The sequence below is a fragment of the Argentina silus genome, assembly GCF_951799395.1.
Source record: "Argentina silus genome assembly, chromosome: 1".
NCBI lineage: Eukaryota > Metazoa > Chordata > Actinopteri > Argentiniformes > Argentinidae > Argentina > Argentina silus.
Window position 1 is genome coordinate 12,872,819 of NC_139655.1, and position 23,039 is coordinate 12,895,857.

Below are 23,039 nucleotides of genomic sequence, written 5' to 3' on the forward strand. Positions count from 1 at the left end.
TTATGTCTCACTGTTACTTAGAATTGAACTTGTAGTTCCATGGAAGTCCTTTCTATGGGGAACAACATTGAGTGCTGAATATCCACAGTTTCTTATGTGCAATAGTGTTATTGATTAATTGATTGATGGATTGGTTGTTGTTTTCAGAGCATTTTCATAGTGTGGATTTTCAGAGTTTGATTCAGGCTTTTACAACAGCTACAAGGTCAGTCAATTGTCTATTCCTCCAGAAGGCAGATGTGACAAAGTAATCTGAACCAGTCAGGGTTTTTACCTGAACCTTAGGCACTTGACCACAACACACCTCTTTGGAAATGTTACAGTGTGCGTAACATACAATATTTGCCTTATAGCTGACGAGGGAATTGGGTTTCACTGCAGCACAAAATTAAGTGCCATGACATTGACCTATTCATGAGGCTGTAGGAGCCTACTTTATTTAAATCAATCAGATTCAATACTGCAGTGCTTCGTGGCAAACTGCCTGCACCTGAGACAGTTGCCACTGTGCTTGGAGAGTTGTTCTTTTCAGACCAGACTCAATGGAAAGAGAAGAACAACTGAGAAATGATCAATGTGCTGGTTGGTTAATTTCTACATTATCTACAGACATGCTTTGTGTTTCAGTTTTAGGAACAATCCTCACTCCTTGTCATTGATATGACAAAGAAAGACCTCCGAATTGTTGTTGTTGTCAGAATAAATCATTTAATTCAAACGAACACTCACAACCCAAACAGCTGTAACCTACATTTTTTTTTGTTGCGGATGTGGATCTTTGGAGTATGTGCGTGCCCCATGACCGACCTAGTTTTTCTGCTGCTGGCTAGTAATTTCACTAGCAGAGAAACTGCCGCTGCCTGCAACGAATGTATCAAGCGGGGTGTGAGAAGAGATGGAGACGGCGAAGCAATAACAGAATTTAGTTGGATGTTGATTGACAACAACATCTCCTTTAATATGAATATCGAATAAATATATGTTGTCAAACAAAGAACAATTACGATGTAAGTATGCCAAACGAATGTTGTTTAAAACGTTAGTTCGCGAGATAAGGTATCGTAAGCTAACAAAGCTATATATGCTAGCTATCTTCGCTAGACACAGCCTAGATATCAGTTCCTTCTCCGTTAGCATTTAGGATAAAAATATAAAATGCGGATGTACGGTACTTAACGATATTTATAGCACCGAATAGCCTTGGGATAGCCAAATGGTTGTGCTTTTGTCTATTACTGAATTCAGCTAGCTAGCATAGCCATTAATTTTAAGCTAGGAAACCACTCCGCTATTTTGACTCTAGCATACTATTATACCTAAGCCGATTTAGTATTTCAAATATTAAATTAATGTCGGAAAACACATTGTAGGTTGATGTATTGATATATACAAATGAAAGTGAGCGTTATCGAAATGTATTTGTTCTGTATAAACTACAACAATAGACCCACGCTTTAATTGTCTTGACTTGGGTAGCCTTGAAATGAATACATTTGACGTCCAACATTGTTTTTCCCGTCGGAAAATGTGAAGATTGTGGTTGTAATAACACACAGGATTCAGGAAATTGATACATGATGCTGTGCCGCCTTGGTTGCGACAACGTTATGCTGTCAGTAAAAGCCTATTTTGGTATTTTAGTAGGCGAGTGTTTGTAATATTGTCAATGAGAGGCTGTTTTTTGATTGATGAGAAATGTTAAACTATTCTGACAGATGCCTTTTGAAAAGGATCAACATAAGATCAGCACTGTCTTATGCACCTTTGTTTCATTCGTGTTTCTTTCTCATTCAGTGAAATGTTTGAAGATTTGGGACTGAATACCACATTGCCTCCCATTTCGACCATCAGCAGATAGCCAGTCTGTGAAAAATGAAGATGCAAGTGGAATGACAAAGCTCTCCTCCTCGGGTGATTAACCGACAGTCTGAGAAAATGAAGTGGGCAAACGCATACGCCTTTTGGTTCATAGTGTCCGTTATCAGCCTTCATACCGTCGGTGCCTTATCGATGGTTTCAGATGGAAACGGCACGGAAAACGGGACTTTGGCAGATGGTGGATTTGTCCCCGTGGTGTTCACGAAAGTAAGCCAGATCATCGCCCGCGAGGGGAATTGCGCGCTGATTGATTGCAATGTGACTGGAGAGCCCTTACCGAGTATACAGTGGTTCAACTCACATGGAAACCTGTTAGACACCGAGACAAGTGGTAAGTCAGGCTCGTTGAATACACAGTTGTCAGTGTCCCTGACATGGCTAAAATGATATATGTAACTTCCACAGGCTTCTGTCTGTCAGGCTAGCATACAATAAAGTTATCTCCATAATGAATTTGCAGACAATGTTGATGCAGGAAGGAGGGCATTCAGTATATTTCAGCTATGAACTTCAACCCTACCCCAAGCCCCCCAACCCCCTGAAAGCATTTGTAGGCTACAGCCAGTTATTTAAAATGCTATTTTAAAACCCCACCTGTGTGTGTGTGTGTGTGTGTGTGTGTGTGTGTGTGTGTGTGTGTGTGTGTGTGTGTGAGAGAGAGAGAGAGAGATTTCATTGGAAGGTCATAGAGAAACTGACATTACCGTAAGATGACAGTGGTGTATGATTACTTATAAAAAGAGATTATTGCTATGATGCAATGTCAATCCAGCCGCAGATGAGAACATAATCACCCATCAAAGCTATGGTGATTGATGACAACACATCAGCCAACCGGCTCTTTTTCCACAATATCTGAGTACAAAAGTCATGGTCAGTTCCAGTTACGTAACTGCAGATACATGATACATTGTACATAATACACATTCTGCAATTGTAGACCTAGTAGCAAGCCACGGTCTTAAGATATTAATGACATTAGCATTTTATAAAACCTTTATTGGCACAATAAATACAGAAACACGCTCACTAGCACAAAAAGCGCTAATTAAAAACCAAAGAGTCAAACACATCTCAAACATTAATGAGATTGAACAGGATAGCATTGTAGTTGTTCCCTCAGTCCTGTCCGACCTGTGGAGGACTGATAGGAGAGACTAGTGAAGAACAGAATAATTGCTAAGTTGCCCAGCAGCATTATAAGTTATCAACTAGTATCAATTGGTTATCCCAAGGGGAATGTTGTTAAAGGTAGACTCTGGGATGTGACATCAATGTGAAAAGAGCAGGGCAACGCCACCAGCGATGATTTCTAAACTGAGACGATCAAGAATCAAGAGGAGACGTTCAACTCCGGAACGCATATTGTTCACATCCTTCTTCACATCTTTACTTACTCTAAATATCTTTGGTAAAAATTGCTGCAACGTCCTGGCATGACGTTACATCCCAGAGTCTACCTTTAAGCTCTATCTTTCAAGCTTGTAGGTCAGTCACCTGCTATTAGGAAGTGTTAACTGGATGCGTGAGAACCTGTTGGAACTTACACTCAACATGGAGAAACTTGTTTATATGAGTGAATATGAAACACAGCACCTTGTATCTGTGACATGATAACATTTGCCTGAGTTCAGACATATGTGTTGTGCTCATAAAGGAGGACTATGTTACGCTATTGGAATGTGCATTAGTCATTAAGTGAGAGATACAAGTCTTTGGGCTTTGGATTCCACTAACCTCTGTTACTGACCTGTTATGACTTGCTTAGTTCAGTTGCTGATGCCTCCCTGTTGCACATTAGCTTTGTAGTTTTCACCTTTCCCCCTCTCTCCTCTGTTTCTCTCTCTCTCTCTCACTCTCACACACACACACACAGAAGAAGTAGGCCACAAACACAGTAGGCCTATGTTCTCAGCAGAAAGCATTGAACACTTCACAAGGGGGGCTGGTAAATGTCGAAGTCCAAATCATGGAAAAGTCAATGGCCGCTGCCCAGCTACATTTCCTTTACTCATTCAGCTTTTCAAGAGACACGACACACTCAGTGATAGATGAATTGAGGGGGTGTAGTAGGCCTATTCATTTTCTGTCTTCATTTTTAAGCTCAGCCTCTGGAATTTGATTCACTCTCTGTTGTGACACTGGCCCTGAGAGCCTCCCACTCAGAATGAGCCATCAAAATTTGGAGAAAGAGAAATTAACTCACCTATACACTGTCACATAACATCCCCACAGTGGGGATGGTAATCCACTGACACTGTGCAGCAATAGGCCTTTATTATGATAGTCTGGTTTAAGCCCACGCTCTTCTGTCACCAACCAGAAATTACATGGTCTAGATGAGACAAAGAGCTTCCTAATGTAACAGAAAACATCATTGACTGGGTCTCTTACTTGTAGTTTCAGCCTACATCTGCTACACTAACACAGCAGAATATTGGACATACTTGGTCAGTTTTGTTATCAGTTCCGTTTACGCATCAAAGCTGGTGTAAATGATGGGGTAGTAGTGGCAGATGTTTGCTACATGCCTCTATGTTCCTTCCTGGCAGTTTCTCATTTACATAGCTAGGTTGTTTGTGTTCCGCTCATGACATTTGTCTCCCTGTAACCACACTCGCCACTCAGTACTTTTCCAGATGGACTCACTGTAGCCCCTCCCTCTATTTAAATATTGAACACATGGAAGAAATAATGAGGTCACCCACTACTACCTATTATTCAGCTTTAACTTCTCAAGAAAATACTTGCTCAGTAATTAAGGTAGTGAGGTCACACAGTAGGCCACAGCCAGTGTGTAGGGCTGCTGTCTGCAGCTGCTGCAGGAATTATATTATCGCTCAATGGATCCAATTCATATTCTAATTAATCACAGTTTGTTGCCTGCAGGGCCTCTTATAGATTCCGGTTGATATTGAATGAATAGAGTTCTGTGCCAAAACGTAATGCATTTCATCAGTCGCCTGATTCCATAAATAATTATTTTTTTTAAAAATGTTTTTACATTTATGGCATTTAGCAGACGCCTTTATCCAAAGCGACTTACAACAAATACATTTGTTTAAGTAAGTGAATCATCTATCCAATAGTCATCATAAGACAAGGCAATCAATGCTCACACCAGGGGCATTCATGGCAGTCATAATTATTATTATTATTATTTATTTATTTTAATTAACAGGAGAGAACTTGTACAGGGGGGAAGTGGGGGTGGAGAGGTCTCAAGGGTTAGGGTTAGTACAAGGGAGGTGAAGAGGTCTTTAGGAGGGACTGTTAAGATGTAGCCTGAAGAGATATTAATAAAGTGAGTTATGGCCTAGAAGTACAGCGTAAGCAGGTCTGTGTAAAACTTGAGGCCTTTTGAGAGAGGCTAGGCTGCTCAGAGGCTAGGCTGCTCATGACACACTGCAGTAGAGACCTGCTCTTTGCCTCGGTGCAGCTCTCTAGAATCTAGGAACCCATCTTTTTACCCTAGAAATATATCCTTAGGGTTTCTCGTTATGTGGTTGTGTGACATACGATTGAGGTATGAGTCATGGTTATCAAAATGCCGTTAGTTAATGCTTACAGTGAATTTTGTGACTTCTCAACAGTTTTTCACACTTTTTCCTCTCTTTCCCTCTGTCTGCAGGTGGGAAGTGGTGGCTAACTGATGATGGCACCCTCAACATCACCAGCATCACATTTGCTGATCGTGGCAGGTACACATGCATGGCGTCCAATGTCTTTGGCAGCTCCAACTGCACGGTCATCCTCCGTGTGGTCATCATGAACGGGGACATGGGGGTGTACTACATGGTGGTTTGCCTGGTCACCTTCACCATCATCATGGCACTCAACATCACCCGCCTTTGCATGATGAGCAGCCACCTGAAGAAGACAGAGAAGGCCATCAACGACTTCTTCCGCACCGAAGGTGCCGAGAAGCTCCAGAAGGCCTTCGAGATAGCCAAACGCATCCCCATAATCACCTCCGCCAAGACCCTGGAGCTGGCCAAGGTCACCCAGTTCAAGACTATGGAGTTTGCCCGCTACATCGAGGAGCTGGCACGAAGCATCCCGCTGCCCCCGCTCATCATGAACTGCCGTACCTTCATGGAGGATATCCTGGAGGTGGTGGGGGTGGACGAGATGAGGCACACCTTCCTCCGACAGGCGCCTGAGGGCCACTGCGACTCGGGATGCATGGTGGCCTCTCTTGGGGCTGGGGACGTCTTCACCATCCTCCGAGAGAGGGAGAGAGAGAGGGAGGGTAGCGGATCCCCCGCAGCGGATTCGGACGACGCATCCCTCCACGAGCAGCCTCAGCACATCGCCATCCAGGTGTCCATCCACCCACCACTGGCCATCGAAGGATACTGCAGCATTGAGGCCCCGGCCCTGGCAGAGAACACACCCTCATCCCCACCTCCATTGGCTCCCCTGCACGTGGAGGAGGCGGAACCGGAGGAACAAGCTTCAGAACAGGAGCAGGCTGAGCCAGAGGCAACCAATAAGTTACAGCTTGGCCAGGTCATCTATGAAAGCCATGTATAATAAGGTCAAAACAACAATCCTTAGTAGGGAGGAATGATCCTGCTATGCATTAACCCCTCCCAAAAACATATGTAAAAAGGTCAAGAATGCCTTTTTTCTTTTCACTTTTGAAAGGAACAATCTCAACCTCATTATGTAGGTCCTCTGGTTAATAAATCAACCTGATAAAGACAATGAGTATAATTTTTCATGCTTATGGATTTTCATGTTGAATGTACATGGGAGAGGATATTTGTATGAATTACTAAAGCATTGTAGTGGGCCATTTTATTTGTTAAATTTAGTAAGCAAGCAGACACAGAACTGTCTGCATATCAATCAAACCCATAGCTAATATATTCAGGAAAATAATCTAATAATGAATTCTTTTTTTTTTTCTTTTTTTTTTTTGCAGTATTAGATTTTATGATTAATTCATAAATTTGCCTCAAGCTGATATGCATTCTATTACCAGACCACAAAAGCTTATTTTGTTTCAACTTCAAAAGAACACATCTAACCACTGTTACAAGCAACCTGCTATTTCAGTATGATGATCTGCCTAGTGAAAAATGCATGCTGGATTGACAAAAAAAGACTGATATGAAAATGAAATTGTGATCTTTAGTCAAATTGTGTTATTCAAGATCTATATAACGCTCCACGAGTTAATAGCCATATAGCCTCTATATTGACAACATTGTTGGTTGTGACATTATGACTAGAATTTCATACCTTTGGGCATAACCACTATAGCCCTTGTAGTTAGTGGTTAATTTAAACATTTCAGTAAATGCGTGTATTGAGTATTATTATTATTATTATTATTATCATCATTATTATTACCCACTGTGGTGTGTTTTTGATCATGCACAACTAGACTTAGAATTTTTATCTTTTGCCTTCTTATGGCCCATGTTAGTTTCCTAGAATAAAAGATTGCTTCTTTTTTTCTCCATTTTCTCTTTTTTTTCTCCATTTCCTTTTTAATGTTAAGTTTCTTATCTTGTTTTATTTGGGTCTTAAACCTTCGGCCCTCCCACCCTACTTGCTTTAATGGAGGCTACAGTGCATTCTGCTGCATGTGAAAGGAGAGGGCTGTATTGAGATTAGTCTTTGGGACTAAAATACTTTCTTCTGCTGTAATAGTCTGGGGGGATTTGATGTTGTACTGCTTTAAACGGCGCTCTTGAGATGGCACCTTTTTTGTAGTGGAATTAAAAACTGTCTGCTGTGTTACCATGGTTATCTCTGTTTGGTTCATCATACAAAGCGACTCTATGACTGCTATCATAGGCCTCCATCTTGCTCTCCCTCTCTCACAGACAGACACAGACAGAAGACCCACGACACCTCATTGTGTCACCTGATTCACTTCTCCAATCAGCCTGCCAGTTTTCCACTGTCACACAGAACAAAAGAGGCCATCTTGTAACCATAGTTACAGTGGTTATTATAGATGGGAAACGTTTGTTTAAGCTTAGTCCTGACAGGAGTGCTGGGGAAGCAAAATGGATCATTTCAATGCATAGACCTACCAATATGTGGGTGCAAACACACACACGGCTTCCACATGTAGCTAGATACTGGGCTAGTGACTAATCATGCACAAAGGCTTACAGAATGAATGGAAAACCATGGCTAGCCTTGTGACTGGCGGAGCGTACGTGATCTCTACTGTAATGGGAGACTTGGAGGTTAAAGGGAGGGAGGGGTGTGTTAGTGAGCAGCACTGGGAACAGACTCAGGCAGACTGCACAGAGCTGGCTTCTAGGCTTTGCCTTTGTACTGCTACAAACTCTCCTGGGAGGCCCTCACAAAGACTGGTTTGTTTTGGAAGTCTGGGTGGCAGAGTTCTGCTCTCTCTTCCTCTACTCTAGTGTTCCCCTCCCTTCCTCTTCCCCTTGTGTGCCAACAGAACAACGTCTGTGAGCTGCCTGTATAACTGCCTGTATAACTGCCTGTATAACTGCCTGTATAACTGCCATTGAAGTGTAGGGTTTGACATGTCGAACAAGTCTGATAATTAATTTTAAAAAAATCTGTAACTAGGTGTGTTGCTCAGCCTATGACTTCAACTCTATTGAAAAATGACTAACACAATGACGGACAAGAACAAGGCAATTTCAACATTTCAATTTAAAACAAAATTTAATCTTTACATATTTTGTTTTAAATGTACAATCAAACCATCAATGTAATCATACATTAAATTCTTCATAATGTACAACTAACACTACCATAAATAAAAATAAAAAAAAGGAAAAACATCAAGATCAGTATGAAATACAGTGTTAGGCAACACCACTGGTTAACAAAGACAATGCATTCTTCATTAACTGACAGTAGGACAGTCACTGCAATAGAAAGAACGCAGGAAACACTGATGCCCACCGCCACCCACACACGCTCTAGCTCTCCCTCAGCAGGTAAGGTGCTGCTGTATGCACGTCATCATGGAAACAAAGCAAGAGAGAACTCTTTTGGCAAGCGCACCGGTGAGGTGCCCGTTTCCCATGGATGCTGCGAGCCCAGAGCCGAGAGAGCCCTTCTGAACTCCAAATCAGCTCCTAGTCACTCCTGTAGATCAGAGAGCATTGGATTGCAATACAAAGGCAAGGTGGAGAAATTGCCATAATGCTTCTACCTATCCAATCTACAAGAGTGACTAGGTGCAGATTTTGGAAAAACCCTGACTCCTAGGGCACTTGGAGATCTGAAAAGACTGAACAGGTATAATCGAGTGAAGACACATTGTTTATACTTATCCAATCCTGTCAAATCTAGACAAGTATCTAGGCCAGAGATATGCTGGACCATACATACAGATGGTTGAAGGAGAATGGGTATACTAGACAAAATATGTGTTATCTTGACTCTCTGATCAGATATCAAATCATCCCTAGGCAGTTTTATACCAGATTGCTATGGCCAATTGAGTTTTGTATGAAATGTACCAATTTAAGTCAATTCAATTCATGCTTTTGAGAATGAAATGTGGAGTGCTGGCAATAGTAATTTCAAATGATGTATACTGGTTTCAACATGCGTTTTGAATGGAGAATTTATGTAAGATTGGGAGGAGGAAGAGATATGCAAGAAATGACAAAGCTCCTGTCAAAAATACAAGACACATTTCTCACAAACCATGAAACAGCTTTAGCAAAGAAAATGAAATCTTGGTCACTGTGCAGTATCACTGCCAATATCTTCCTCCTCATTATCAATTTTCTAATAACTTGGAAAAAGAAGAGTGCAATTTTCCAGTCTTGACTTCGTTTCATTTCAAGCTGTAAAAAGTTACTTGATTATGTATATCAATACTCTAAAAGTAGTAGCAATAGTAATAGTTTGAAAAGAAAAAGAGACAGTTTTTTTTCCAGTAACATTACACAGAAGAACTCAACCTTGAGTTTTTTTTTTAATTATTTTTTTTTATACACACTCCACTCACCTTCACTGTTGGAGGAACGGAGGAGTTGCAAGGGTGCCTGTACTCATCTGAGACACATACACACTGCTCATCTGGCTCAGAACAAATATGCACGCACGCACGCACACACACTTGACTTCAACAGGTGGTATGTCTCTGGTTACCACCTGTGATCCAATAACAGATGGCATCAGTCTCTCTTCTGTATAGAACTTCATCATCTGTTTTTACAAGAATCATAAAGAGAGGTTTTTGTTTTTTAACTACTGTAAACATCCATACGCTCAGACATTCTTCTTATACCCTCTCCATCTCTCTCTCTCACACTCACTCAAACACTCACACACACGTGAAAGCAATGTCCCTTTGATCGGCTCGTTGGATCTGGAGAGCAGCAGTCCAACATAATAGAGGGGTTGCCTTAGGTGGGAGAGTATGTTTTTCCAGGTTTTATATGACAACCTGATTGGAATGTAGAGGTGATTGTGACACACACACACACACACACACACACACACACACACACACACACACACACACACACACACACACACACACACACACACACACACACACACACACACACACACACACACACACTTCACAGGTAAACAATGCTTTTCAGGATGGACGGGAGTGTGACGGGTGTGTGTGAGAGCAGGGCCCAGGGACAGTGGGGCGGAGCCCGGTGTCTGACAGTCAGTAGCAGGGGTGTCTGAAGGTCCCTCCTCGCATCCCAGCGGATCATTCTGACCTCTCACCCGAGCCAAGCACGCTCATAGCAAGGTCTGCCACAAGCCAGTGGGAACAGGACCAGTGGTGGGGGAACACAAAGAGCTTGCTTGCGTGTGTGTGTGTGTGTGTGTGTGGTGAAATTGGGCTGTGTGTGTGTGAGCATGCTCGTGTATGGTATCTGTGTGTGTGTGTGTGTGTGTGTGTGTGTGTGGAGGTGTGCGTGTAAAAGTGCAATCCTCGTGTACGCTCCAGCCCGACCACGACTTGGGCAGAAGTGTCCTCATCAGCCAAATAAAGTCTCTTTATCTCTTCCTTCATGTGGCCAGTAGGGAGCTCAGTCTGGTTTAGTGTTGGTGGGGGGAGGGGGGGGGGGTCTTTAGGGGGGGCTGTCTGTCAGAGATTGGAGCCATCCAGTAGGTGCACCTCCTCCTCGCTCTCCTCCTCCCGACACTTCTGGAAAGAGGGGACTAGTTGAACATTATGTTGTCGGGGTCTTTGTTGGCCATCTGGGCCATATGACGGAGGATATCCTTTTTTGTGATAATACCAAGAAGCCGCCTGTGAGGAGAGAGAGAAAGAGAGAGAAAGAGAGAGAGAGAGAGTGTCAGTTGAGCTGGCAGGGTACTGTGTAGCAGGCGTGGGAGAGAATGACATCATCTTTTTGTTGGCAAGTGTGGTCGGACAGGCATGGGAGATGGATTCTAGAAAAAATGATAACACATTAAATCACGACAGGGGCTTTTGCTGAATTTACAATTTACATAATGAAGCTCATTTATGCAACTTTTGAGGACATTAAATTGGGACCTGATGCTAATGATGTAATAAATAATAGTGTAATAAATCAGATTAATAATAAAACGGTGACCAATTCTACTGGCCGGATTCATGGCTCATTTTCAGACTGAAAGCATGGTTGATCTGATCTGTATTTCCTGTGAGCATCTGAGCCCAAGGCAAGCTGAAATGAGGAACATGGTCATGCTTGAACCACTCAGAACAGGCAGCCGACCGTGATAGCAGCCATGCCAACAAAAACATGAGTCCCACTGGTGCTGAGGAAGGTAGGAGGAGAGGAGAGGCGGTGAGTAACCAGGGAGAATGGTGAGTGAGTGAGTGCCTCTCCTTAGAGAGAACAGTCCAGAAGCCTGAGGAGATATTCAGTGATGACAGTGAACAGGATCCTATAGGAAGGGCAGTAAAGACAGACAGAACACCTCTGCTTTACCAACCAACCAACCAACCAACCAACCCGGGTCTGTGTCCAGTAAACATTGTGAACACCCAGCTACAGTTCCCATGCCAATTCAAGAAAACGTTGCAAGTTACATTAGGTTGAAATTTAAAGAAAATGTTCAGAATTCTAGAAACAGAGTCAATTACAGTGTTAAAACATTGTGAAACTAGTGTGCAAATACACATCATTGTGCCAATTAGACAACATTCATTTTGAATTGACTTCTTGTAATGAATTTAAACACGTGCTCTTGAATTCAACAATGAAAATGTTTCAGTTAAAGTGCAGTGTTGTAGTGACATATCTGGAGACATTGGAGGGAGAGGTGAGACAGTCTGGATGCAGTTGAGTTGAGCCAAGAGTAGTGAGGAGAGGCTGTTTGTCTACTACAGAGCTACAGTACAGTACAGACCTGGCTCCAAATGGCATAGCTTTTCCTTTCAAAATACTTTAGGTGGGCTTCATTTAGCCTGCCAGATGTGCCAGATGGGCAAGGTTAGCATTTTTGAGAGTCTGGACTGTTCCATGGTTTCCACTGTAAGCTATATCAAGAGCACCTGAAGTACTGGTATTTGAATGAAAACAAAACACTATTTAGACTCAGGTCTGGAATGTAGAGACAGTAGAGGTGAGGTGGCCTGTTGAAGGGCGGGCCTGTAGAAGGAGGAGGAGGGGTTAGTGCTGCAGCTACAGTAACTGAGCAGGAGGCATGAAACACTGGTGAAACGCCACACACAGATCAGATCAGGTCAGGAGGGTGGGGGGCAGGAGTTAGGGATGAGGGGTGAGGGGGAAGTTTAGGGTGGGGGATCACAGGTGCTGCTAACTACCTCTACAGGTATTATCATCACACTCTTCTAGCCCACTAATAACACCACCACGACACCAAGGTCACTCTCTCACTACAGAGGAGCTACAGCAGCAGAGTGGGGAGGTGTGGAGGGGAGGATGGCCCTCTATGCCCCCCCCCCCCCCAAAACAAAAACAAAAACAATAGTCCGCTCCCAAACGGCGGTTACTCGCCAAACAGTTAAGGCGACGGCGCTACACGTCAGGTCAGATGTCATCGATCTGCAGAGACCCAGGGCGCGGGGGCGAGAGGGCGAGAGGGAAGGGAGGGGTTTAACAACAAAACAAAAAGAGGAAGAAGCATCAGTCATTAATTGAGGTAATATTGTGTGAGCTTCTAGAGTGAAATGACTAATGTGTGTGTGTGAGTGTGTGTGATGTGGAATGAAGAGTGAAACACACACACACAGACAGGCATGACTACATGACTGTACGTATAGGGAGAGCAGGGGAATAATAGAAATATACAGTACCAGTCAAAAGTTTGGACACACCTTCTCATTCAATGGTTTTTCTTTATTTTTATTATTTTCTACATTGTAGATTAATACTGAAGACATTTTTCAAAGTAGCCACCTTTTGCTTTGATGACAGCTTTGCACACTTCTGGCATTCTCTCAATCAGATTCATGAGGTAGTCACCCGGAATGGTTTTCAATTAACAGGTGTGCCTTGTCAAGAGTTAATTTGTGGAATTTCTTGCCTTCTTAATGTGTTTGAGACCATCAGTTGTGTTGTGCAGAGGTTGGTTGGTACACAGTTCTATACAGTGAATAGCCCTATTCGACTACTGTTCTAATCCATATTATGGCAAGAACCACTCAACTAAGTCCGTCATTACTTTAAGACATGAAGGTCAGTCAATCCGGGAAATTACAAGAACTTTGAATGTATCCTCAAGTGCAGTCGCGAAAACCATCAAACGCTATGATGAAACTAGCTCTCAAGAGGACCGCCCCAGGAAAGGAAGACCAAGAGTTACCTCTGCTGCAGAGGATAAATTCATTAGAGTTACCAGCCTCAGAAACCGCAAATTAATAGCACCTCAGATTAGAGCCCACATAAATGCTTCACAGAGTTCAAATAGCAGACACATCAACTGTTCAGAGGAGACTGCCTGAATCAGGCCTTCATGGTTGAATTGCTGCAAAGAAGCCACTACTGAGGAAGAACAACAAGAAGAAGGGAATTGCTTGGACCAAGAAACACAAGGAATGGACATTAGACCAGTGGAAATCTGTACTTTGGTCTGATGAGTCCAAATTTGAGATTTTTGGTTCCACCCACCGTGTCTTTGTGAGACGCAGAAAAGGTGAGTGGATGGTTTCTACATGTGTGGTTCCCACTGTGAAGCATGGAGGAGGAGGTGTGATGGTGTGGGGGTGCTTTGCTGGTTGGTGATTTATTCAAAATTCAAGGCACACTTAACCAGCATGGCTACCACAGCATTCTGCAGCGACATGCCATGCCATCCCATCTGGTTTGCGCTTAGTGGGACCATAATTTGTTTTTCAACAGGACAATGACCCCAAACACACCTCCTGACGATGTAAGGGCTATTTGACCAAGAAGGAGAGTGATGGAGTGCTGTGTCAGATGACCTGGCCTCCACAATCACCCGACCTAAACCCAATTGAGATGGTTCGGGATGAGTTGGACCGCAGAGTGAAGGCAAAGTAGCCAACAAGTGCTCAGCACCTCTGGGAACTCCTTCAAGACTGTTGGAAAACCATTCCAGGTGACTACCTCATGAAGCTGATTGAGAGAATGCCAAGAGTGTGCAAAGCTGTCATCAAAGCACAAGGTGGCTACTTTGAAGAATCTAAAATATAAAACATATTCTGGTTTGTGTAACACTTTTTTGTTTACTACATAATTCCACATGTGTTCCTTCATAGTTTTGATGTCTTCAATATTAATCTACAATGTAGAAAATAATTTAAAAAAAATAAAGAAAAACCATTGAATGAGAAGGTGTGTCCAAACTATTGACTGGTACTGTACATGTAGGTGTATTCATGCTTCTATCTATGAAGACTGTGCTAACATGTGAAGCAGCTCAACACTACCAGTGCCAGGACTGTACAGGATGTAGTTGGATGGGAATGGTTCTGAAGCCACAGTAAGGGTGTCTACTCAAGCCTTAGATGACAGTTCCCATAGAAGTCCAACATTACAGGACCCATATAAACCAGGAAGAGAAAGAGAGCTTTTACATACAGTAATCCGATCTTAGAGCTGTAGTCAATCAAAGCCTGATGATGATGATGATGATCATGAAGTGGGACATTGAAGAGTGACACTGGTGCTTAAGGTATCCGGAGAAGTGAATGCACATTTCACACCAAAGCCCCGAAAATGAGTGTGTGAGTGAAATAGGAAGAAGCAAAGGGTTCTTATTGTCTATTGGACGGGAACTGTCAGTACTTTTCACACAGTTTCATGCGTCCCTCCTAAGAGGCGGGGCCTAAGAGCCTAAGAGGTGGAAAGGGGAGGGGACAGGGGGAGGGGCTAGTCACCAGGGGCTCCACGTGTTGCTTGAGCTCCTCCAGATGCTCTAATATATTCTTCTTAGTGATGATGCCCAACACAATCCTGCAACACACACCATTACTCAGGAGATGGCCTGTCACACAACAACAATAACAACAACAACACACAGAGACAGAGAGAGAGAGAGAGAGCACACGAGAGACAGAGAGAGTGTGCGAGAGAGAGAGAGAGAGAGAGAGAGAGACACACACACACACACACACACACACACAGCAGCAGAAAGCATACAGAACATATAGGGATAACTTAAGCATACTTCAACTTAATATGATACAACAAAACATAACAGAACATAAAGTGATTGTAGTATAAACATACATATCATAATAGTAATACTTTAAAATGAATAATATTAATAATAATAATGAATAATAATAAATAAACAATAAATAAAAATGTATAAATAAATAGACAGCGTCCTACAGAAACTGGAGATAGGCTCCTACCCTACGTTCTGGCTCATCCTTCCGGCTACTTACTTACAAATAGTGACTTTATATCAGTGGGTGTCAGTTGAATGCATACACTACTTGTGTTACTTGTGCAAACCATTCACTCTAATTGTCAATCATTTGTGATGGAAATCTAATCTTGAGAGAGGTGGTATGGGGTAAATAATGTAGGACTCTAAGTGATCATGCATTCCTGATGTGTGTATCAAACCGGTGTATGGACAATGAGTGTCAAATCAAAAGAGAAAGAAAAATGGCGTCAAACAACAGAGAAGGGTAGATGAGAAATACATATATTTTGAAAATGGAAAACTTAAAACAATGGACTGCTGTCAGTCACTCTACTACTCTCAGCTTCTTACTTTGCATCTAGAATAAACCTAGAACATCAACGAAGACGAGAGGTTGTCAAATGATTTACCCCGCTTCTCCTACAATGCTCACTTTGACCAGCAGGTGGCTCTGAAGAGTGATAGTTCAGAAACCAGTGCTGTAATAATCCATCTGCTATTAACGACCACAAACCAACCATGTGATGGTCTGACCATCATAAAAATTTCAGCACTTACAGGAATTGAGCACAACCATCAACGTCCTGACTCAAGCTCACATGATCTGATTCTGACGAAGACCTTCTCGTCTAGCAATCTCTGTCTCAATGAGACAATCAATCTCAATGAATTCCTTTCCTCTTGAATGTCAGAATGACCATCTAGGCTACAGTATATTGTCCTGTGTATGATCACTGTGGACTAGAAGTATACTGCTGAGCGTATTCTCTACTACTGAAACAACTGTGTGTTATCCATCCAGTAGCAGTATAAGGTAAAGTAGGTGAGTATAGCACAGTTAGTGGAGGCCATGCAGGTGTACAGGGTCAATCGCAGGGTTCCCAGCATGCATCCCCTGCAGTGAGGGAATGTGTGTGTGTGTGTGTGTGTGTGTGTGTGTGTGTGTGTGTGAGTCTGTGTGTGAGTGTGTGTGTGAGTGTGTGTTAGATTTGTGAGAGGGAACTGGAGCTGTTGAGGTGTTATGTTAGTCGAGGTTTACAGGGGAAGGCAGCGATGCAAGAGCGTCTATTTCCCCCAGACATCGCTCTTTCTCCAACTCCCCTCTCCTTCCTCCCAACCAGCCCTCCTACCCATTTTTAGGCAGCTACTCATCCTCATGATCACGCTCCTCCAAGACCCCCTTCCCACCCCATTACCCTCTATCAACCCCCTCTTCCACCCTGGGCCTCCTTTTTGGAGGCAGCTACTCCCTTTTCATATATTCTCCCTCTGCCCCCTGGCCCCCCTCCCCGTGTCTCACCCGTTGTGGGTCACTAGGCACTGGCGCAGGCCCAGCTTGCGGAAGATGTCCACCACGATCTCCATAGGGGTGTGGTCGGTGACAGTGAAGGGGCTCATGTCCAGAATACTGCGCAGCTTGAGGGGCCGGGGGCTATCTGCGGGCAGGGTGGGCGCATGCTGAGTGAAGTACACCCGCGAGTTCAGCATGATGCCCTCCTGCTTACGCCTGGCATTCTCTGTAGAGGAGTAGAGAGGAGGTGTAGAATGAGGGGGAGATAGATAGAGACAGAGAAACATTATTAGGGACATTGAGCCTCGCTTTCCGAACCAGCACATTGATCCATATCAATAAATATCAGAATCTTATCTGTCAAGTACTCCTTCAAGACTGACTGATGGGAAAAATGGGAACACACTGTAGAAATAGATTGTAAGTACAACTGGGCAGATTGGATCAGAGTGCCCCCCTCAGCTCCTCCTCACCTATAGCGATGGTGATGTCTCTGCGCAGGGCAAAGCCAACGAGTCTCTGGGACTCCTTGGACACGATGACGGGGAAGCCGTTGTAGCTGGTCTCGTTGATGATCCCCTGCAACTCCTCCACCGTCAGATCGTCCTGCGTCAGCACCGCTAGCGGAGGATCACTCCGCCGCGGTCGCATCACCTCCCGCGCCAGCGTGGTGTGGGTGAACTCCTCCTTGGCATCAAGGAAGGGGTACCCATTAAGGCGGATGTGCGCCTCGTAGATACCCTCGCGTCCAAACGCGTCGCCCACCCACTTGCTGGTCATCACAGCCGCCATGAGGGGCACGATGTATTCTAACCCACCTGTCAGCTCAAACACGATGACCACTAGAGATACGGTCATCCTCGTCACGCCGCCTGGACCACAACACAACCACACAGACATAGAAGCAGAGATTACAAAAAGGAGAAAAACATTGTGATTTCTTCCTCTCTGCAGAAGTCTTACAGAATACCTTGACAGCAGTGCCAGTGACAGCAGTTTATTACACTGACAAATGCCACAAATGTGTTACAGAGAGGGGAGAGTTAGCCTTATCTAATGACAAGCTCTAAAGTCAATTGCACAGACAGAAATGACTGAAAGACAGATATGAAGACACTTCTCTGACAAATACACAGACAGCCAGACTAACAGGCAACCAGACTCACCCAGACAGGCGGCCGCCCCTACCATGGCATACAGTCCCGGGGTGATGCAGTCAGCGCCCACCTCGCACCACTCCCTAAACAGGAACCAGTCATGGTGGTAGTACGCCAGCTGCTCCACAGCAATGCCAACGATGCGCCCAGCGATCGCCCCGATTGCCATGCTGGGGATGAACAAGCCTGCCGGAACCTGAGGAGAGGAAAGATAAGGGTCAAATATACACAGTCCAACAAACACATCCATGTGTCAGAATGAAAACACTCAGGGATCAATACACAGTCCTAGCAAACACATCCATGTGTCAGAATGAAAACACTCAGGGATCAATTCCATTTGTCATAAATTAATCTCTGATATCATATCAATTGGATTATTTTCCAATTAGGACACATTTGGAAAGTAAGTAAGACCCCCTTTCCAAAAATCTTGCATTAGATCTAAAAAATCCATTAGATCCCACCTACCTGACCCTAGCATGGAGCCTCTCTAAACCCCCAGCATCTCTACTCTCCCCTGTCCCACATAGTGTTGTTACGATACCAAACATTTGACTTTGATACCGATAGCAGTTCCAATTTCGATTCTTAAACGATACCCTAACAACCAAAAAAACATAATGAATCCATAATGAGATTTATAACTGATATTTTAATCAGTATACTATGCTGAACAACACGAGTGAACACAAAATAATTCTATGAATGTTTACATTCATTCAATATGATACAAAATATAAGGTTATATCTTATCTCTTATCTCAATGACATTAATATTTCACTGTTATGGTATGTAGATTTTAACCTAATCTTGAGATTTCGTTTTTAAATCTAACTCAATTCACAAGAAGAAGGATTTCACAAGAAATTATTTCCAAGTAACTTCACAAGAACTTAATTTTCCTCCCTGAACATGTTATGTTATCAAGTCATGTATCTAAGCATATCCTTAGCTATCAGACGTCTTCGCTGACCTGTCGTGATTTGAACTCCTGTTATCAACGCCACGTGTGTGATTGTTTAGCGTTGTCTTTCCCAGCTACATACGACCACTATGCATGCAGAGTGCATGCCAGAGCGCACTGCCCCCGCCTCCCGTGAGCATATAGACAAATTACACTTATAAGATAATATTCCGCACAGCTCAAAGTAAATACTGCGTCAGGCATTTATGGTAAAACAATTTTTAAAAACGGTTCTAAATAGTTTGGGGGTATCGTGATACTTTTGCAGCAGGGTATCGTGCAACACTAGTCCCGCCTCACCTTGAGTCCAAAAGTGAAGATAGTCATGATGATCTTGAAGATGAGGGCGAGGCAGAGCTGCCACATGGCCGCGTACACCCCGGGCCCCGCCGGGCGGTTAGGAACCTCCACAAATGCCTTGCTCCCGTTCATCTGACTCCTGTACTGGCACAGCTGGGACGACTCCAGCGGCCCGCAGTCAGTGAACAGCTCCTTGATCAGCTCGCTGGTGTTCTGTCGTGTGTAGGGGTTGGGAAACGCAACCACAGCTGTGATGGCTGCCACGAAGATCACCTCCAGGACCGGGTACTTGCCAAAGCGGGTGGACTTGCGTCGGCGGCACCAGGCGATGTTGGCGCGGATGAAGAAGGCCCCCCACAGCCCACCGAACACCCCCAGTAGGATGAAGGGGAAGAGCTCAAACAGGTACCAGGGGGTATGGTACTCCACGTAGAACAGCACCAGACGACTGTTGCCAAACGGGTTGATGCTGCGCAGCACAAAGGCAGCCACCAGGGCGGCGAAGAAGGAGCGCCACAGGGTCTTCAGAGGGAAGTAGTAGCTCACCTGAGGATCACACAGTCATGGTGAGGAGAGGATAAAGGAACATAGAGTATATAGTAAAGTATATAACGAACATGTTTATTAGTAAATGTACAGACTAATTCAGACACATAAACAAAAAGAAAGTATTAGCTGCAATAACATAAGGACTAGTCACGTGTAACTGACTAGATTGGTATTGGTAAAGATTGGTATAGCAGGAAATTGAGAGAATGGGCTCATACAAATACATACACACTCACATACACTTGCTAGCTCACATGTTGGCCAAATGAGTTCAGTATGAAATACAAAAGCATACATTCACACATTCATTTGTTTAGTATGTAACAAACCTCCTCCAAGCTGAAGAGCACTCCTCCTATCGGAGCACCAAAAGCCACCGACACCCCCGCCGCTGACGCAGCAGACAGGACCTGCACAGGCACAACAAACACACCAGTAATTTCAGTAATTGGCATCCATAGGGAGAATATACAGTAAATAGTAGACAGTGTGATCCAGGTTGTCACATAGACCTACTGTACAGTATCATACCATATCTTACTTCAGTGATCAGCACCCCTGAGAGACACACTTTCAGGATACATCGTCACAGTCTAGGAAACCATATAATCACTGTACACTAGCAACCTACCTCCCGTTTCTTGGCCTCGTTCTTGCTGTACTTGGGGAAGAGGTAGGAGAAGATGTTCCCACAGCAGCAGGCCACGTGGACCAGGGGTCCTTCCTTCCCCAGGCTGAGGCCAGACGCCGTCGCTAATACCAGGGTGATGGTCTTGATCATCAGGGTCCACTTCCCCAGGTAGCCTCGGATGATGAACCCACTCAGGATGGTCTTGATCTGGGAGGACACAGGAGAGAGGGTGTGTTATGGGTGTACAGTACAGGCAGCAAACATGTTCATATAACAGATAGAGACAGTTGTCAAAGTGTTACAAGAAGTCCCCAAGACCACATCCACCATTTAGGGAAAACAAACCCACAAGGCTCATTGCAAGTCACCCTAAATTAGCAATATTCATCGCTTTACTGAGCCTTCCCAAATAATGCTACCATACAATGTAGTTGTAAATGAGGCTGACAGAGAGCCCATACTGTACATAGAAAACCCCAGACACTGGAGAATCAATTAAGTAGTGAAATGACAGGTGGCTGGAGTCATGTCTGATATTGTAAAATGTCTCTCTCTCTCTGTAACTAAAGCTTTACGGAGACCTGGCTTTTTCCTACACAGCAGGAACCAATCCCACCTGGATTACAGTGACTACAAGAGAGCAACTCACTCCAAGGAAACATAAATGGATACATCATTTAATGGTTTAACTATGGTTCAGCATTAGTATTCTTGCATTGTATTTTGATTCAACCATTGTTTATCCAAGTTAGTGAAATTGAGATAAAAAAAAAAATATCTCAAAAGTGTACTGGTACATGACATGTCTAAACTACGACTCCCATCAATCCAATGCATGCCACAGCTAGTGCTATAGTTTAGCGGAAAGCCCTACTGTACAATCTCTGAGTTGCATTGGAAAATCCATTCCCCCATTTCTCTCACAACTGATAAAACTCTCTTAATAAAGATATACATTCTGTTTCCTGTGAGGCCCCATTCTGTGGGATCTGCAGTGAATTGATCCCTAGCTAAAGCTCCCATTGGGACAGACAGCATCAATACTCCTGATTCCTCCCAAACTGTCCTGCCTAACTGGATCTCTGAGGCTGGCTCGTGTTTAGGCACGAAACAGAGAAAACGGTAGGATACAACATGAATATGTCCAATAAGTACACACGTGCATTTTCATGTTCTGTATTAGTATCAACTGAAAAGGGCCTAGGATATGTGCAGGCCAGGGGCAGACAGTACAGGTGAAAGCACTGATACGTGCTGCCCCGTACTGCAGGAAGTGATTACTCCAGGGACACAGAAGTTAGAGTCAGTCCTCCATCTTGCTAAGAAAGCAGTACTGACCTGGAAGGACAGAGTTAGCTGTCTTTCATGCCTGGTCTTCTCCTATAAATCATCTCACTAACTGTTGAAATAGCCTCAAGTAAGGATGCCCTTCAGGGGAGGCTGGTGGAGGTAGAAATCGGAGGACGGGCTCATTGTAATGCATGGAATGTAATGGAATGAGGAATGTTATCAAACATGTGTTATACCATACCTCAAGCCGTTCCATCGATTAAAATGAGCTTGTCCTTTGATTTCGACCTCCACTGATTATGAATAATACTTTGCATATTGATTCTCTTCTTCTAATCTATTAGTGGCCAACTCTATCAGAATTCATATTTTGAAAAACCGTAGTTCCAGGGGATTAAGATAGACATTCTGGTAATATACTTTACAAAGGTCAAGGAACATCTAATGTCATTACAGCATCATCCAAAGCTTACCTCTGGTATACCGGAGCCACAGGCGTAGGGAGCGAACACTTTGACCAATAACACAGCCAGGAAGGCAAAGGACAGGGCCCAGTAGATGTACATGAAGTAGTTCATGATGTAGGAACCAGGACCCTGGAAGGAGGAGAGAAGAGCACCAATAAACACACTGTTTACAATTGAGGTGAGGCCCTCCATTCACAATAGTACAAAACAGATGGACTGATACCTAAGTAGTAAATTAGTGATCAAAGCTAAGAGGGTTTAAGGACCCTCGTGAACATAGATAGATCACTCAACGATATGGAAAGACATACATGCACTCAGGGATGTAAAAACTACCCTACAAAACCATATCTTACTTAAAACCTCAAGCAGAGTTTAAACAGTGGTATAGTGGTGACTGAACCAGGAAGTGTCATCAGTCCTCTCACCTCGGCCTGACCCAGGATCAGCTCGGCCCAGCTCTTCCACTGGGGACACTTGTCCCTCTCAGCGAATGTTGTCTCGTTGGACCCCCAGCAGCACTGCTCGTGGTTGAACCACATGGCACTCAGACACACCCCCTCCTTCAGGTCGTTCATCCAATCGGAAGCAATGTCGATTAGACCCGCCAGGGCACCTGAGTGGGCGAGGATGACCAGGAGAAAGAGGAGGCGGAGGAAGAGGAGTAGGAGGAGGTGAAAAGTGTTGAGAATGAGGATAAGGTGGAGTAAGAAGAGGAGGAAG

At 43.9% G+C, this 23,039-nt stretch overlaps 2 protein-coding genes across 7 annotated transcripts in view; one reads left to right on the forward strand and one right to left on the reverse strand.

Moving 5' to 3' along the window:
* The first annotated feature begins 4 nt into the window (after positions 1–4).
* Positions 5–7,626, forward strand: mfap3l (microfibril associated protein 3 like). The gene is made up of 3 exons (XM_083676457.1): positions 5–1,007; positions 1,795–2,209; positions 5,510–7,626. The coding sequence occupies exons 2-3, from the start codon at positions 1,936–1,938 to the stop codon at positions 6,412–6,414; spliced, it is 1,179 nt and encodes a 392-aa protein (XP_083532583.1). The 5' UTR covers positions 5–1,007; positions 1,795–1,935; the 3' UTR covers positions 6,415–7,626.
* An 899-nt stretch (positions 7,627–8,525) lies between these two features.
* The window catches only part of clcn3 (chloride channel 3), a 32,864-nt gene continuing 18,350 nt past the window's right edge, over positions 8,526–23,039 (reverse strand). For 3 of the 6 annotated variants that reach the window (XM_083675745.1, XM_083675741.1, XM_083675742.1), the window contains 10 exons: positions 22,745–22,932; positions 22,323–22,445; positions 20,560–20,766; positions 20,258–20,338; positions 19,380–19,925; positions 18,121–18,307; positions 17,428–17,826; positions 16,964–17,180; positions 15,167–15,242; positions 8,526–11,119 (listed from right to left, as the gene is read on the reverse strand). In XM_083675745.1, the coding sequence (XP_083531871.1) occupies positions 10,955–11,119; positions 15,167–15,242; positions 16,964–17,180; positions 17,428–17,826; positions 18,121–18,307; positions 19,380–19,925; positions 20,258–20,338; positions 20,560–20,766; positions 22,323–22,445; positions 22,745–22,932 (2,189 nt within the window). In that variant the 3' untranslated portion in view covers positions 8,526–10,954. Of the gene's footprint in view, positions 11,120–12,821; positions 12,870–15,166; positions 15,243–16,963; positions 17,181–17,427; positions 17,827–18,120; positions 18,308–19,379; positions 19,926–20,257; positions 20,339–20,559; positions 20,767–22,322; positions 22,446–22,744; positions 22,933–23,039 lie in introns of all 6 variants that reach the window. The other 3 variants (XM_083675743.1, XM_083675746.1, XM_083675744.1) reach the window with 2 other exon arrangements.